The sequence below is a fragment of the Chelmon rostratus genome, chromosome 18 (assembly GCF_017976325.1).
Source record: "Chelmon rostratus isolate fCheRos1 chromosome 18, fCheRos1.pri, whole genome shotgun sequence".
NCBI classification, from domain to species: domain Eukaryota; kingdom Metazoa; phylum Chordata; class Actinopteri; order Chaetodontiformes; family Chaetodontidae; genus Chelmon; species Chelmon rostratus.
Window position 1 is genome coordinate 19,890,669 of NC_055675.1, and position 18,159 is coordinate 19,908,827.

At 40.2% G+C, this 18,159-nt stretch overlaps 2 protein-coding genes across 2 annotated transcripts; both read right to left on the reverse strand.

Moving 5' to 3' along the window:
* Window positions 1–664: 664 nt before the first annotated feature.
* On the reverse strand, window positions 665–5,559 carry LOC121622045 (interferon-induced protein 44-like). Its single transcript, XM_041958857.1, has 8 exons — window positions 5,493–5,559; window positions 4,731–4,775; window positions 4,590–4,623; window positions 4,059–4,254; window positions 2,880–3,026; window positions 2,584–2,755; window positions 2,322–2,422; window positions 665–1,774 (listed from the first exon to the last, which is right to left on the reverse strand). The coding sequence occupies exons 2-8, from the start codon at window positions 4,771–4,773 to the stop codon at window positions 1,598–1,600; spliced, it is 870 nt and encodes a 289-aa protein (XP_041814791.1). The 5' UTR covers window positions 4,774–4,775; window positions 5,493–5,559; the 3' UTR covers window positions 665–1,597.
* A 5,004-nt stretch (window positions 5,560–10,563) lies between these two features.
* Window positions 10,564–11,397, reverse strand: LOC121622322 (claudin-20-like). Its single transcript, XM_041959271.1, has one exon. The coding sequence runs from the start codon at window positions 11,395–11,397 to the stop codon at window positions 10,564–10,566; it is 834 nt and encodes a 277-aa protein (XP_041815205.1).
* Window positions 11,398–18,159: the final 6,762 nt, after the last annotated feature.

An 18,159-nucleotide genomic window follows, 5' to 3' on the forward strand; every position in this document is an offset into this window, starting at 1 on the left:
CTAACATCTTGCCATAAAGAACAGAAATTAGCCAATGATTTCAGTTTTGTAATGTAAATATAGTTTTTAAACTCACTTTAATGCAGATCTGAAGTAAAATATAGAAAATATGAAGCCATACCTGTTTACATTTGGATTTCAATATACAAGAAATCACACTCCTCAGCCTCCCTGGTAAAGTCTATTCCAGGGTACTGGAGAGGAGAATTCGGCCGATAGTCGAACCTCCGATTAAGGAGGAACAATAAGGTTTTCGTCCTGGTCGTGGAACACTGGAACAGCTCTACACCCTCCGTAGGGTGTTCGTGGGAGTTTACCCAACCAGTCCACATGTGTTTTGTGGACTTGGAAAAAGGCATTCGACCGTGTCCCTCGTGGCATTCTGTGGGAGGTGCCTTGGGAGTATGGAGTCTGGGGCCGGAAATTTTCCTGCGTACCACCACCCTTATCACTGTCCGCATACCTCTTCCATCGAGGCAAGGGTGCACACAGTGAATCCTAAAATCACCACTAGCCAACCAGTTTAAAATATCACAGCAACAAGGTTTGTGTTAGCTAGTTGTAGTGACTACAATTAGGTGGTCAGGATCACATACGTAGTTGAAAGCAAAATGCAGTGAACATCCCTGTATTACACGTATGAAAACACAAACAGACATTTTAAAATCAGCACCTAGTTTATTTATGTATTATTGAAGGTATATGCACATCACGTACACATTATGATTTATTTGTGATTTTGAGGGGAGAGATAGTAATAATGCAGTTATTGGTGGAGCATATTTCTGGCCCTCTTGCAACACAGATACTGACTGACATTGATTTTCTGGCTGTTAATACATAAAAACTTCATAGCTAATTTGGCGAATTAGAAAGTCAATGCTAAGAGAAAGCTATGCTAATGCTAAGCGGTTGGTGTAGCAATGCTAGTCGTTTCATTGGGACATCTGCTGTGTTTGGATTTTGCCTTTGAGAAGCTGTCATTAGCCTCCAGATTTGGCATTTCCCTGCTTTTTTGTAGATGTTCTGAAAAAAAGGGAACAAACACTATGTTTTGGCAAAGTTAGAACAGCTGTATTTATTCCACTACTTCTATTGCTCATGTTTCTCTGTGCTCTCCTCACTGATTTGAAGTGGACTTAAGTTAAAAAAAGATGACATCCCATCTGTCATGCCATTCAAATCTGATCAAACTACTCCCACACAGTCTGAAAAATGTTTCTGACTGTTAAACTCTTAATAATCTTCTTCCACAGACTTGGTCATATTGCACTGCCATGTTTCTATAGCAGCCCAGAACAGACAAACACTGGATCATGAGAGCTGTAGGGGAGGGTGAGACGAGGGTATTCAGCTGGTTGCAATTTGCATCCTCACAGCTAGATGGCAAATATGGACCTTTAATGTCACTGAGACATAATACATATTTGAAACCAACTGGACTTTAAACCAGAAAACATAGAAACAAATAAGCAAAAAAAAAAAAATAATAATCAAATCATGAACATTATTGTGTTAAAAGCCTGTTGGTTATATGTTGTAGATTGTTATTTTGACACCATGGTAAACAGCCCTTTCATGCTGTCTTAAAACATGACTATCTCTTAGAACTCTTGCTGAAGTTGATGCAGTCATGTCCAAAGTTGATGATGTTTCTCAGGGCGTTCAGGATCAGCGAGTCAACATCATCGTTGAGGTCAATTTCGTTATGGTAGTTCTTCACGGGGAAGATGCAGTTCATAGGAATTCCCATGTTTGCGCTGAACCTCTCCATCTGTGTTTTAAAAAAAACACATCCTCTCTGTTTAGATTACAGCCTCAAGCTCAGAACAGTCAAAGCTTTTGTGGTCACTGCACTGCTCTGATCAGCTGGACCCATACTGACTTAATGTGGATCAGGTTTTGGCCAGACATGACTGATCCATCATTCATTTTAAAAAGGCAGGGGTCGACCTTTAGCACTTTCTTCTGCTGATTTTTTAAAAGGTCGATTAAAATTTGTGCCTCATCTGGATGGAAACAGGACTTATGACAGCAGGCTTTTTACCTCGCCTTCATGTGTGGGCGTTTGAAGCAAACAATATGTGGTCAAACGTCATTTGAAAAGGTTTGTTTCAAGCATGTGTTCAATGACTGTGAAGGTACAGTTACAGCTCATGCTCCCTCACATCTCATCTTATTGCAGACAGAGAGTTTTCTAGATTTTAAATCAGGGAAAAACATTTCATGGTATCAGATCAGTGCTTGGAAATGACAGTTCCCTGAGTTTGAACATGAGAGTAGTAAGATTTATGATTCATAAAATTACTAATTAAACATACCTTCTCCTTCAGGGACCGGGCCTTGTAGACATTCTTTATATCTGCTTTGATTTCAGCACAGACCTCATCAGGTTTGGTGAAAATGGCCACTTGAGGAATCCCTGTCAGAACAACATGACAAAAACTACTGAGTCCTGCAACTGGCATAACTGCAAATGGACCACAGCGGTTCCTCTGTGACTATGAAGACTACAAACAGCTACAGGAAGTAAGTGTTTGATATTCACTGTTGGAAAGAAAAAACAGAGATTTCTGCTCTCACCCAGTTGACTGGCTTCTGTCCTGATGTCCCGAATCTTATGCAGAATGCTGTCACTCATGGAAGTTACTGTGTTTGCATCAATGACACAAACCAGAACATGCACTTTGTCATTCGCAGTCGGAGATTTGTTGTAGAATGGATCATCCTCTGATAACCTAGACTCAGGATTGAACTGGAAAGCAGATTTAAATCCTTTTTAATGACAGTTGCAGTATGTATAAATAAATAAATAATTCAAAAGCATCACATTACCTAATTTTGTAGAAAAAAATCTGCAAAGTTTGCAGCAACTGTACCTTGTAACCTTCCTTGACGTGTCCCTTCAAAGCCAGTTTGACGTCTTCCACAGAGACGCCTTTTTTTGGATCCAGGCCCATGATGTCATTGAAGACAAAAGGATAAAAGGCGTCTGAGCTCCCGATTTGGATCTTGTAGGTTGTGTACTGTAAAGCACACATGAGAAAATTGTAAAAATAAAAACTAAACAGACACTGATGATACCCAGCTACCATGTGCTAAAAATTCATTTGTCGTTTTGGATTGATGCATTTTGTTGAGTTACTTCTCATTCTATCAAACTATTTTCTTGACAGTTCACGATCAGCATTTGAATTTAAAAGTGTGTGAGATTTTAATTTATGAACTCACTAAAAATCACAAAAATCACACATCTACTGTCCAAAAAATCCTGAAGTTGATCTCCTGCAGTGCTTTTTCTGACTACTGGCCTCTGGTGGTCATACAAACCATGACTGTCCTCATCGTTGGCTGCAAAGCAGACAATAAAAAAGTTCATCCACCCCCACAAAGACTTAGAGGGTGGGGTGGTGAACATATTAAGTATGCAGCTTGACACGTAATACTTGTCTACATACTTTGCTGGCTGTAACATTTAGATTTCCCTGATAAGGGATTATCTTATTTTATACCTTCTCCTGTCAACAGTCAAAGCTGGTTGCTCTTTCTTTTTAACTGAGAAGTAGAAGCAGTTTCACTTGTCTACATGTCACCAGACTTTAACCACAAGAGCAGCCTCCCGTGTGAACTGAGTGTAAACCAGGACATTCAGTTGCAGAAAAAAGAAGCCCACAGATGCGGCAGCAGTCATTTCCTGTCAACTATATCTGTAGCTATACCTTCAACAGTTTCTTTGCAGATTTGAATAACATTCCTGAATAAAAGCTTTGTTGGTGGATTGTTCTGCTCTTGTCTCACAATATGATGCTATGATGGTCCCATAATTTTATTTATTGATTGATTATATTCACTTACAGTGATTTTCTGCAGCTCTTCTCATGGAACCCTGAGTTTTCTTATTGTATTTTAATTCCCTTCAACTGCAAAGGCAGAAACCCCTTGAAGAAACTTTTCCCTCCTTAGTTGAAGACTACATAATGCTACATGTAATACTCAAGCTTTTACACGTCATGATGAATTTAGAATGTTTTCTTAACAAAATCAAAAGATCTTCATACCTTTTTGGTAAAAGTGTCGTGACTGGTGTTATCCACCAAAGCGTGTGAGTACATTCTGCCAAGTAAGACACTTTGGACAGAGTTGATGAAACTGGACTTTCCTGCTCCAGTCTGCCCATGAAGAAGAATCCTGAGCTGCTGGCCTTCAGTCTGAGGTTTGTAGTCTGTCACATACTGCAAAGCATCCTGTCTGCGTCTGCTCAGTGGGGGAAACATGCATTATGTTAGACTTCAACAACACCGACAACAAATCTAAATGATTCAGGATGTTACAGTAAGACATGGAGACCAGGAACCACAAACAGTTCTATCACATTACTTTTGAATACATTATTTCTATTTGTATACATTATTATTTTGTTTGATGGCCAGATTTCACACAACAACTGGGAAGTTAATCATACGTGATGTCATCAAACAGAAACAAACATGGCCATCAGCCACTGCCATTGGTCAACCATTAACCTGTGCTAATTGTGCAGCGACAGACTGTTTTAAAAAAGCTCAAAGTGAAGGTGCAGACACACTCACCCCCAGTTTATTGTCCTCCATGGGTTGCTGAGAACTAACAACAGCAGCACACATGTTCAGAGAAGACAGAGGATCATGTCATCATGCAGCAATTTGTAATTTGCCATAAATAAGAAGTGTGTTTTCTTTCAACAATCTTACGTGGAGGTGGGGGAGCCTCAGATTTGGACTTTTTTCCTCCCATGGCTGAAGAATAAAACAGTTACATATACAGTCAACTCAGTGTAGGTTTGCAGTGACTGAAAGAGAAACGATTTGTACTTATTACTGTAACAAAATTACTCAATATCCTGCAAAAGCAAAAGAATTTTTTTTTCAGTCAAAGCTTTGATCAAAGCCAAAAACTGTTGCATCTAATTTTTTGGTGGAACTGAGTTATAAAAACCCTCACTATTAAAAACAAAATAACAGGATTGAACAAGCTAAAGCGAATTAATAGAATTACTGATTCAGTGTATGAAAGAGATTTTGTTTTATAATATTTAAGAGTTTTATAGCTGTGACGTCTGTCAAACTAAGGGACAATAAACTCAGCCGAACACATCAAAATGATCAATAATCAGAAAAACGATCAACTAAAGAAAAAACAGAAGGCTTTAAATAAATCAAGTGAAACTAAATCATACTAAACAGACACAAAATCTCAAAATGATAAAGCTTCTTAAATTATGATTCATTTAGTGGTGTGACTTCAGTTCATGAACATAACTGAAATCTTGTCCTTAACGCTGTAATAAAAATGTGTGTATGATGAGACGTACTACTGTCTTCACACATCCTGCACTCCTACAGTCGGTGTAAGAACATTATTAGACAGATATTATGAAGAAACAGTGAGCAGCCATGTAAATATACCATAAATCATCAAGTTAGGAAAGAAATGAATCAAAAGCATATTCTTACTATCTTCAGGAAGGCTGACTGTCCACACTGACAGTCTCCTCAGGACAATGTGATGATAAGGGCGACGCTCGTGAATTTTCACTTTCATTTTCAACAGGGTGTTTCTGTTTTTTTGTCTTTTTTTTTTTATTTGATTGAAACTGATTTTTTTTTATCACCACTGAACTTTTTGTTACAGTTCAAACTGAGGCAAAAACTGGGTTTACTTCTCAGTACAGTGTTGAAACACACTCCTGGGGAGAAAAACTGTTCGGAGCAGGGAAAAGCAGTTTGAAGAGGTTTAAGAGTTTTTAAAGCAAAGGAGGAAATGGTGGAAAGAGAAAGATGTAAGAGAACTGTTCTCCAAAACAATAATGTTTGTGGTCGCTCATTATTACAGATGTGCTCACATCTCCCACCCAAAGCAATAACACTTTCATGCTAGCAATAACACCAACTGATGAAAGCTGGACAAGTTTTCTTCTGTTAATAGGCCTATCAAATAGATATAATACTGAAATTACCATCATGGTAAATAAATGTCAGCAAATAAACATAACAGCTATCAGCATGTGAAAGGTTACTGTGTTACAACATTTAGAATATTTATAATCTTAATCATAATTACATCAAGTATGTTCTACTCTAGAAACTAAATGAAAGCATGCAAAAGTATGGACGATACACAAGCCCGTCGACAGGGGGGGGCAACCGGGTACGTTGTCCCGGGCCTCAGGACCATAGGGGCCCCTGAATGACCCTTAATTCATTTTACTTTACATTCACATATTTCTTTTTCATTAAATCATTGCCTGATGAATTAAATATTATTTTCTTCTCAACATATAATTGAAAATTTAAACATATGAAATATTTCAAATATATATATTTTCCTTTTTTTGCACAACACCCCTACCACCCGTCTTGGCAGAGAATGGTTTGACCCCGCTCTGGTGCACTTAAAGCTACGCTACATACGTGCCCTGAAGCGGGAAATTTAAGTAAATCTGTCATTGTTATAAACTCTAAATATGGCGAGTCGTCATAAATCGGGTGCGCAGAAAAGAAAAGAAAAAAGAAAAAGAGGAAGATCATAGAGGTGAACGAGAAAAAATGATGAAGTTTTTAAAAGGGGGACAAGAAGCCAGAGAATTAGGGCTAGAGTTGGCCGTGGACGGTGATGTCGGTAAGTGAACAACAGCCGCTAACACTGAAAGTTTACATTCGCGCGATCACCGTGACCAAAGCCCGATTCGAGTCTGTCACTGGCCGCAAGACAGACAGACATGACAAGACATGCTGCCCGCGTTGATCGGAGGAGAGAGAAGGTGATGGGAGATCAGGGAGGTAATGTTAGTCTGTGGGGAGCAGGTGCGCGAGGGGGAACAGACTTGGGTCTGGCGGCTGGATTTATCTTGGGTTTACAAGCCACTGTGTATTATAGCAAACGCTAAAACTAACTACGCTCCACCATGTCACAGGGCAGGCTTAGCAACCTAGCAATGCTCTCCATTGAGCGTGAGCTTGCTCAAAAACTGGATTTCACTGATGTTATAAATGACTTTGCTGGTGGTTTCTTGTCCCCGGGCCCCAGCAAGTCTGTTGACAGCTCTGCGTATACAACATTTTTGTTAGCAGTTGGGTCCACGACCTTGGTAGCAAGGTGCTCCGGGATGACTGTTGTTTTGTTTTTGCTAGGGTGGGTAGCTTTTAATGTCCAGGGGATTAAACTAGCAACAAATGTTGACGTTTACATTATGGTTGTTTTCCAGGTTAACCACTCACAAAAGATGCAGGTGGTGGCAATAGCTAATATTACATCAATTCCACCATTAACCGACTGGGCTCCTGCTGATCGCTAGATGGTTAACAAACGAACTACATAAAACACAGGCATTGTGAATGTGTGCTATAGTGCTTCCTATGCACTTCAAGTTACCGCTAATGCTAGCAAGCTAGCTCTGTAGCATTCAGTAGTTTGCTACCTAGTTAGCTGACTTCCCATTAAAGACACCACTCAGACTCTTGAAAGTAACTCCATGTATTTGTTTTAACTAAAACAATATACAGAATACATTCTTATAGCCCTTGTTGTTATTTTTTGTTTCTTTCACAGGAACTATCGACCTGCTAAAAGCTAATAAACAGCGCGGACAGATGTCACCATAACAGCCAAACAATGCATTGTGACTTTTGTTTTTAAGCTTAACGTGAAATCCCAAATCTTCAAATATCAATGTAAAGGAATAAAGCCATTTTTGGGACAAATCTGTCCAAAATCTATGTGACTTATGTGAAATGTTTTATTTACTTTTTTGTAGTTTAGTTCAGATGTACACAACTGCTTATAATGTGTAGGTGGAGAGCAAACAAATAAAAATCAAAATATACGACCACAAGAGTTAGTTTTGATAGTCATGGTCAGAGATTCAAACCTTCAGTAAATTAAGATGTTGTACATTTAAAAAAACATTCTCTGGCTTTGGTTGAGAAAATGGTGCGACCCCAGTGTCCAGAAAACATTTTAAACCATCAAAATTGTCCACTTGTTCATCAACACGTGTTGCGTTGCAGTTCTAGGTGGGGTGAGGTTTGAGTCCAGTAGCAGAGAAAACAGCAACACTGACTTACAGAATACAGAACTGGTTCTGTTGAGGTCTTTTTGTCTTCGTGCCATGCTTTGTTCTGGTGGCTTGAGTTTGGGTCGCTGGTCGCTTGTGCCTGAATGTGTCCTGCTATAAGCGTTAATGCGTCGCTGTCAGAAATGTCGCTGCAGCGCTCATGAATCAAATCTGTGTTCTCAATGTTTGTTTTCCATCGCAGGTTGAAGCTTTTCCTGAGAGCCAGTGTGGGTATTGATCTCAGCGGTTTCTGTCCTCTTTATGTCCAAGAAGCATTGGCATGTTGGATTGACAGCTCACCTTAGGTTAGTGGACAACCGCCCACCAAACGCACACAATACTGTGAACTGTCCGGTCTCCATTAGGCTTTTAGTCACATCCTGCAAATAACTGGATGTCCTTTTCATACAGCTGAAGGAGGATGGTGGAGGGGTGTGTGTGCAGTGTGCATCCAACCGTGGTGAGAGGATAATGGGAAAGCAAAGAGCATCATTACTGCTCTCCATGCTGGTCTGCACCTCTGGGCTCCCCCTGAACTGCTGGGAAAAGACGGAGCGGACGCCAAAGCATCAAGATTTGGATCTGGACTCCTTTTAATCCTTGACGACACCGTGAGATAGATCAGCAATGTTTTTGATGCTGTCTCTACGACAGCGTTCACTAAAATTAAGCTGAAAGCAGCATCTATAGCACTGAAGCTTGGGAAGGTTTTCCAGAAATTCATTTCAGAGCCGGCCCACACAGGAACACAGGTGGCCTTGAAACAAGGTGAAAATGTGAACCATTGTTAGGTTTCTTCAATAAAATATTGTGTTCTTATTGAAGATACTGTCCAATATTTTGTTGTGCTGCTTAACAGAACTGTCACAAAAGTCTCACAAGACATTTTAGAAAGGGAATAATGTACTTCTGTTTTATAATTTTGCTTTACTCAGACCAGCTCACTGAGGAATTGTTGGGTCTCTGTAGATTTAAGAGTGAGGTCCTGACAGCTCTGTTGTGATTTGGCTCTATATAAATGACACTAAATTGAATTGAAATGATTGAAATTGCATTTTGATAATCTACACATAACCTGGGGTGACTAATGAGGAAGCCTTCAGGCCTACACACAATATGTGTGGTATGTTTTCCTTTGAATGATTTTTTAAAGTTTGAAAATAACATTTAAATTAAACAACTTAAACTTCAAATGTTGGGGAGAAATTCAGACTTTTAATAAAGCAGTAGCAAAACCAGGGAGTGTACGTTTGTATGTCTTATTCTTTTTCTTTAAAAAAACGTTTTGTCTATCTTCCATGAAACCTCTAAAGGAGAGGTGTTGTTTGAATTTTACTCAGGTTTTTATTTTCCATTTAAAGTATCGATGAATGCAAACACAGGCTCCCCAAACAAGTTTAATATGTGAACTACTGTTGGGTTTCTGTGCTCTTTTTTTGTCATAATTTAAGAGCATTATAACAAGTGTTGCAGTACATTTTTTAAAATTGTAATTTTTAAAACTGCATTTTTATTTGTATATTTTTACTTAATGTACAAATACGTTTGACATCGTGAATGCAGATAATGTTATTTAGGCAGAGATATGCACTTGGGTCTGGTGTCCTTTATAGGTTTGCACTTGATTTATAAAACTGAAGAAAATCACAAAACTAAAATGCTATTTTAACAGCTAGCCTGTTAAAATCAATGATTTACTAAAGCAGTGGGCTATATCAGATTATGCTAACCAACACTGCATGGTAATGTAGTCTGACACTATTTACATAATGTTTTGTAATTTGAGGTATATTTTATTATTTTTGTAAATGGTGATTTAGAATCTCATCAGTTTTCATCAGTTTGAGCTTGCACCTCTATGCTAAAAACATTTTTTGGAATCTGGGGGATGTTGCCAAAGTTTATGTTTCCAGAGGGCTATAACAAAATCAGAAAGTGTATCTTAAAGTTAAAACATTGTTTTTTTCCTAAAATAAATCTCTGTAATACAGATATTGTTTAAATCTAACTGTGTTTTTTGTTTGTTTGTTTGTTTGTGTGGTTAAATCCTGTTCACAGACTCTTTGGGCCGGCTCTGCTCGAACACTAGTTAATCCCAGAAGGCAGACAACATCTACAGCTGGAAAATGATGGCTCTCAAACTCAGGCAGAGCGCAGATTTTTTCTTGTGATCAGCAAGTTCAGCTCGTTTTTTCTTTTTTTGCCTTCGGACCTTTGGCGTGTGAAATCTGTGGCAGTTTTGCAGGCAGTTTTTTAAGGACTTACAGCATTTGGTGCCTGTGTAGTTTTTGAAGCGCCTCTTTTCCTCACAGAGCTCCTGCTCACTGCTTTTGGCCTCATTTCTGAGCCATTCGGTATTACATTTGGTAATTATTCCCCCTCAAACACACCTCCCCCAGCCCACCTCCCCCTTTTTATGAGCCAGACAGCCTCCGCTGAAAACTCCACATTTCACCTCTCGGCTGTGAGGATTAAACATACTCCTGGAGGCTGTAGCTGTCCTTAATGTCTTTTGGAGGGAGTTTGGAAGGAGATGAGTAGAGTCTCTGCTCCTGATTCTGTTCAGGTTTCTCCTGAGGAGGTTTCTCAAGCTTCACTTTGTCCATCTGCAGCTGAACCGTCTTTTGCCTGTTTTTCAGCTGTACGAGCTCCGTCTGCAGCTGCTGCCTCCGCTGCTCATCTAGGTACATTAGAAGTCTGTCAGGGTCAGCGGAGGAACCGTTGTCCGGTCGTCCTGTTCTCTTTCCGGGACACGAAAAACAAAAAATTACCCCTCCAGCCAGGAGGAAGCCGGCGGAGATGAACGTCACGCACAGCGCTCCTCCAGGCTGATATTTACTGCTGTCTGGCAGGTCTGTGGTCAGGAAGGCGGTGATGACTTCGTTGGTGAACCAGGATGCGGGGACCAGACAGAGAAAGCTGGCCAGGATGAAGCAGCCCCCTGCAGCGATGGCCGTGTGCCCCTTCGCTCGGCGGCTGCCCCCCCAGCGGGTACATTTAAGCCCCAGGGAGGCGAGGCAGAGTCCAAAAGATGCCAGTATGCAGGACAGAACCATGGCGGCCCGTGTGGTCTGCAAATATGCTGGCAGCGACAGCACCGAGTTCTTCATGGTGCAGCTGAAGACGCCGGAGCTGTACCAGACGCAGTCCATCCACAGCCCCTGCATCTGCGAGATGGGGGTCATGATGCTGGACCAGGCGTTGATGCTCACCTTCCAGTTGGGTAGAAGAGTGGCTACGGTGGTGCCGAGGACGCCCAGGAGCGCCAGGGCAAACGCCAAGATCTGAATGGCGGCGGACAGCATGGCTCAGCCCCCCCGTCCAGCTCCGGTCCCCGTTGGCGAGGTGGCGTCCCGGGCAGGTCCTGACAGCAGATAATTCCTCAGCGCAGGCTCCAGCGGGCTGCAACCAGAGCAGAAATGAGAAGTGAAGTGAGCGTGGGAGCGTGACGGACGCACAGCTGAGGCTGCTGATGGGAATGCCTTTTTTGATTTCTGTTTTAGGGGGGAGAGCATGTGCGAGCTCGCTGATTGCCTGCATTAGTTACTCTGCAGCTGATGTGGTGATCATTGACACTCAATTATGTCCATTTAAAGCTGCAGCGTCCCTTGGGCTTACTCCTTCGGGGCTGCTTTTCCACTGCAGGAAACATCACCACAGAAGAAAAACTAAAAGCTCTGTTAGAGTGAAGTTATTTCTTCTGATCTATTCATCCTTAATCTCAGGCCAACATCTGCAACAAGAGGTGAAATGAATCGTCTTTTCAAGTTCAGCTATATGAAAGCTGGGATCTTACCCGTGTTGTGTCTTTGGCAGCGTCTCCTGAAGTGATTCCTGAGGACGAAGCAGAGAGAAGCAGTGTGAATGAAAACACAGGGTGTGTGGGTTAACAGCCTCTAACTACCCCTCTGCCTGCTGTCTCCTTGGCAACTGTACATACAGTTTCATCCCATTCTGCGTCCTGGAAAAGATGCACAAGGCGTCCTTTCTTTTTTTTTTTTCCTCAGTGCTCACTCTGAATTGAGGAAACCTTCGTACGAACAAAACTGACCAAAGTCTGGTTCTGGAAACAGGTTTTTGTTTCAAACCTGAAGGTCACCGGCTCTGCTGAAGGAGCCGCAGAGCAGCGTTCTTATCTGATGAGTTGATGGCGGGGTACGACACGAGGCACGCAACGCCGCAGAAATGGTTTTCTTTGATGCCCTTGACCACGTAAAAACCAACCATTTACCTGAAAATTATTGTTTTTGATTTTTTTTCTCAACGACAAAGCTTACATGTTGTTTTAGTCCCTTTGCTCCGTGAGATAACAGTCACAGAAAGAGTTTTACAAGCATTTGGAAAATGTGGTATTCCTTCTAAAAAAACGAAGCACGAAGGTAAAGCTCATTACTGATTATTACTGATAATATCTGCCGGTCAGAGTCCTTCGAGTACGAAAACAGTCACACTTCAGACGACTGACAGGATCATTTGTGCTTTTAGAACAATCAACATGCACCGTCGGCTCGTCATTTTCGTCCTGGTTTGGTGATAAAACCGCTGAGCTGTTCTTTGTCCAGCTGCAGTGTGAATCAAGGTGTCGCCCGTCATGTGACTGTGTGAAGAATCGCCCACTGCAACACGGTGATAAGCGTCCGCAGCCCGCCCACCCATTCGGCTGTGATGGGACCTAGCAGTCAGCGGCAGCCTGTTATTACCATAATCCTCCAGTCTGGGTCTTATCAGCCTCAGACCTGCACAGACATGAGCAGCTTCCACCAAACTGAAAACAATAAACACACATTTTCTCCGTTTCACCAACCAGCCTCCTCGTGGGAAAATATCACATTAAAGTCCGTCTAAGCGTCATTTCAACCATCAACACAGTATAATTAATGTTGTTATGTTGAAAGAATAGCTATAACAAATAATAACACAGTTATTAGACGACTCTGTTTCTCACCAGAGATTCAGAGCGATGAGGTCAACGTGTGCGCTAAACCAGGAGTTACTGTAGCTTTAAAGTGGGCAGATTTCTAATGGAGGTTCTGTACTGCGGTCAGATAAAACAGTGATGTGTTTTCGGTTTGTGGTCCCTTAAAAAGAAGCAATATGTACTTTTAACCACATCAAGGTCATGGCTTTAGTGTCAACATGACATATGAGAAACATATAAATAAAGCAAAGTTATTTGACACAGAGATCGTTTCATCTGTAGGATTTTTAAAGTCCTGAAGAAAATATTCATATTTACAGGAAAAACTGCAAAATTTAACAGAAAGCGACAGAAGCGAAAGAATCTTGTGACTTCTCAGATATATATTGGTGCACTATGGGGGGTCCTGAACCCCCTTTTGGGACCCTGATAATTGGATAAAGAAATAACAGTTTCACTTACCCACACATAAAAAAGAGACCAGATGTAAAAACGCACAAACACATAAAAAAAAAGAAGTAAGGAGTCTGTAGTGTGTAACCACAGTAATTACAGACTTATCATCAGTGTTTGATTATAATCAGTTAATACACTGATAGTCTGACAGAAGCATTTGTATAATTATCAATTACATTTGTGTTTGAAGACGCTTTTATTCCAGCCCACAGAGCTGCAGCAGGACCTCGGATTGGATGTTGCAGGGAGTGAAAGAACCAGAAGGCGCAGCCACAGTGAGCTGTTAGATGAAGATCTGCAGGGGACAGGCTGCACACCCCCAACTTCTCAGAGAGGTGACCAGCTGTCACTATTTTGTTTTGCTGCCCAGTGAATTATGAGACTCGTAGTATTAAATGGCATTTGCTCTTAAGGCCAGTTACTACAGGTGTCGCCAAAGCTTAGAGATTAGCACGTCAACATTGACTTTTGGTTTCACATGGGACATGAATGGCGGTCTCCCTGGTGAGTCCTGTCCAGTATTTGAACCACCCATCCACCCTGACCTCATACAGCTGACTTTGTCGCTCGGTATTCTAAGTCACCGGACTTCCTCCTTTGCTCTCGTCATGATTGCTAAGACCACTAGACGTTGGCGCCTAACATGGTCTGTTGTTTGGGGAGCGCTGAACGCATTATGCACTGTCCATTTCCACTGTCCATTTCCAAAGAAATCAACTTCTTGTTTCTATGGAGGTTCATTGTTGTCACTCTAATCCCTGTCAACAAATTTTGATCTCAAAGACAAACAATAAGCAGACATGAATCGTCACTCGGCTGTTTCTTATATTTAAAACAACAACTGTTCTGTTCAAGCGTCCTTGAATGCACCAGCAGGGACAGTTTTACCAGTAACCCTTGCTCTCCACTGCATTATAACAATAATAACTATTTCACTTTGAACAAAGAAGTTAATTATAATACAGTCAACTAAATCGATGGGTTACCTCTCTGCAGGTTGATGCTCATACAAATGAAATGAAAGCTAAAATTTAATAGAAGATTCAGATAATAATAATCAACAGTAGGGCTGCAGCCAACCATCATTTTGATGATCTTCTATTCTGACAATTATTGTGCAAACCCCAAAGATACAGATGAAAAATAAAATCTAAATATTTGAGGAGCTGATTTTGCAGAATAATCTGCTGACTAACTAACAGATTAATTAACTAATTATTTCAGCACCAGCCTGCAGGGATGGACACGTGGACACGGATATGTGTGACGTGATAATAAGCATATAAAAACAGCTGCATCGTGTAATAACTCATATTGAGGTGCTGCAGTGTTCAGTCCTGCTGTGATCTTGGTCACAGTGTTTGTCCCACATACTGAACAGTTTGTATTAATATCCAGCTGCTCCTGCTCGCTGATGTGAAACGTGCTGCAAGTCTATTAGTACCAGACTCTGGAGGTTTGACTCGATGCCTGCAGGCCTGAATGGAAACTAACGTCCTGCTGCTGCAGAGGACAAACTGACAACATTTAATTTTAAGCGTTTTCTCTTTCATGCTGTCGTCTTAGAACCATGTGGCTCTGGGAGTCATTCTGTTCAGTTTTGAGTGTTTTATTGCAATGTTTCTTTAGTTTTACTCTTGTTCTGCCTCATTATTCTGGTTATTTTTCTGTCATTTAAAAATGTTTATCAATGGTATTTTGCTTTTTGTTTTGTTGTTTTTTACATTTTTGATTCTTAATCTTTTGCTAGGTTTCCTGTTTTTAATCCTGTATGTTGAACATGTTTTTGTTTAATCTTTAATTTTTCATTACTTTAATTTTTAATCCTTTTTTTGTGTTGCATTTCTTTTCCTGTGCGTATTGAGTGTTGTTTTAATTTTGTTATTTTTAAAACTGTTTTTAAAAGTTGTGTTTTTTCTTGTTAGTGTTTTTATATCTGATTTTTGTTTCACTGTATTTTGTGTAGTACCGTTTTTTTTTACTTGAGCTTTGTGGTTTTTCTTAGAATCGTCTTTGTCTTTTTCATATTTATTCCCTCATAAAGAAAATGTTAGATGTAGGCCTACCTGTCAGACTCTCTTTGTCCCGGCCATGTTGTTCCTTGTTATTCTTCTGTTTCAACAACCAGACAAAGAGGTTCCGATTAAAGGAAGAATCTGCAGAAAATTCACCTTCATTTATCTGCAAAGAAAAACAAGTGAAAATGTCAGGAAGTTTGGCCTGAACAGGGTTTTATAATAGCAGTGTATTTCATGTTGATAGATAAAATAAGCAGATCTGAATGTCTGCTTTGACTAATCCAGTGAATTAAATACATGAAAAATGACAATACTCTAACATACTCGCAAACATGTTAAAATTTAATTTAATATTAGCAGAATGCACTCCTCACAATGTTTTCCATTAATTTCAAATTCAACATTTTCATATCACTAGTAAATCTGCAGAATCTTTTCTTTATCTGATCTGTCCGATTATTTAAAAATGAATAAATACAATTTAATTTAAAAATGTGGGTGAATGTTTTTGCTTCATATTTAAATGAATTTTGCTGTAAAATGACAGAAAGAGACGAGGTGATATTGCAGAAGTGCTGATTTTAATTTGAATGGATTTATTAAATGTTGCAGAAGAAAAAGAAAAACAGGATGTTTTGTTTTAACAGATTTACACATGATGTTTGACGTTTGACCCCCACAGCCACAGTGATAATAGTTTGGAGCTAAATCAAACCATCTGGCAGAAAACAACCCCCCCCTGGGGCTCCATCAGCCATGAATCAGCAGAGAGACAGGAATATAAATGAATTTGAATGAACTGCTGCTTTATCTCAGCTGAACACACACACACACACACACACACACACACACACACACACACACACACACACAGAGAGAGAGAGAGCCTGGTTGTGTGCAGATTTCCATCTTCAGGTTTCAGTGGTTTTATTTTCTCCCAACCACAAATGTGACTCTGATTATTGATTTTTTTTTTTACATATGTAGATTAGGTGTGAACAGAGCCCAGGAGGAAAATAAAGATAATAATTAGTGCTCTCGATTTAGCACAACTTATCACCTCCGTGTCATCTGTCTTGCCTCTCGTGTTCCGATGTTTTGATTTAATGCAGTTTTATCGTGACCTGACATGGGGGTGATAGACTTTAGGTTTTGAGGATTTCTTTGAGATCCCTCGAGCGTATTTTACAGAATAACTCTTTTGTCTTAAAAACTCACCAACTTCATTGGTATAAGAGCACATCTTTAGTTTTTTTTAGCTGTCCACTTAATCAACTTCCATTTTTTTCACAATTTAATTGAATAATTAGGAGACATCACCTCACAGCCAGTATGGACACTGATCTCCTCCGAGTGTTGTTTTAAGACAAACTTGACAAAACATGAAGCTGCCCTTTAGGAACAATTTAAAAAAGTGAAAACTCACCAGCTGACGGAGATGTGACGTGTTCATCATCCTACAGTTACTGTGAGGACACACACACACACACACAGACACACACACACAGGGGTCCCTACATAAGAACAAGCTGGTTCAGAGGTATGTGTGTGTGTGTGTGTGTGTTTCAGTGCAGATGAGGTCTGGTTCAGCACATTCCTGCAGCTCTGCACAACAAACTGATTGTATGAGGCAGAGGTGGGCAAACAAAAATATTTGTGGTCCTGATAAAAGTTTTCCTGATCGTAGTTTTCACAAGAGGATCTGTGTGGAGTTCAGCAAAAACTAAATGAACTTCAGATTGAATCAGTTCATCCATCCACTGAATATCTGCTGCGGCCAGGTGACATTAACTCATTAACTGAGTAATTATATTACCAGGAATCATTCCTCTATTCAGCTGAGAAGTACTGACATAAATGTGACATAAATGTCAATAAATTCATACATCCATTAGTAATTCTAGGCTTCAGGGATAAACCTTGCTGTTTTTCTAGCATTTTTTGGCCAATATAATTGTGGAAAATGTTTTAAATATAATTCTGTGTGGTATTACAATTCTTGAATTTATTTCCTTTTTCTATTAGTAAATAAGAGGGAGAGGAGACACTGCTGCTTTAATTGAGCTATTGAATGTGTATGAAAGTGTGTTTTAAAGGGTTTTTCTCTCTCCTCCAGATAGCAGTTACTGTGGCAACAAGAGCTGAAGTGACTCACCATCTCATTCACTCACACACACACACACACACACAGACACATACAGAGTTGTGTTTCCATTACTTTTGGTTACATAACAGAGACTTACATTCATTTGTTGAAGAGTTACCCTAACCATAACCACTACCTATTATGGGTAGTTATGTTTTGTCCCCATAAGGGAGGTAAGTCCTCACAGTGTGACTTTGTAAACAGGTTTATGTCCCCACAATGTGAGTAGTACAAGAACGCAAACAGACACACACACACCTTCATTCGTCCTTTATCAAGTGAAAATAATAAAGAACCTTAGTCATAATCACTAACATACAATAATACACATATTGGTGAATTAATGTTCCTCAGTGAGAACGGGAACACCAACGTCCTCATTGTTCGTTTCGGTTTTGTTGTCTGACTGTGAGGAGAACAAAGAGCATCGCTGCTCAACATGCTGATCAGAAAGAAAAGACTGAACAAGAGGGCAGCAATGACACACACATACTCACACACACACACACACTTTAGGTTTCCACCACTT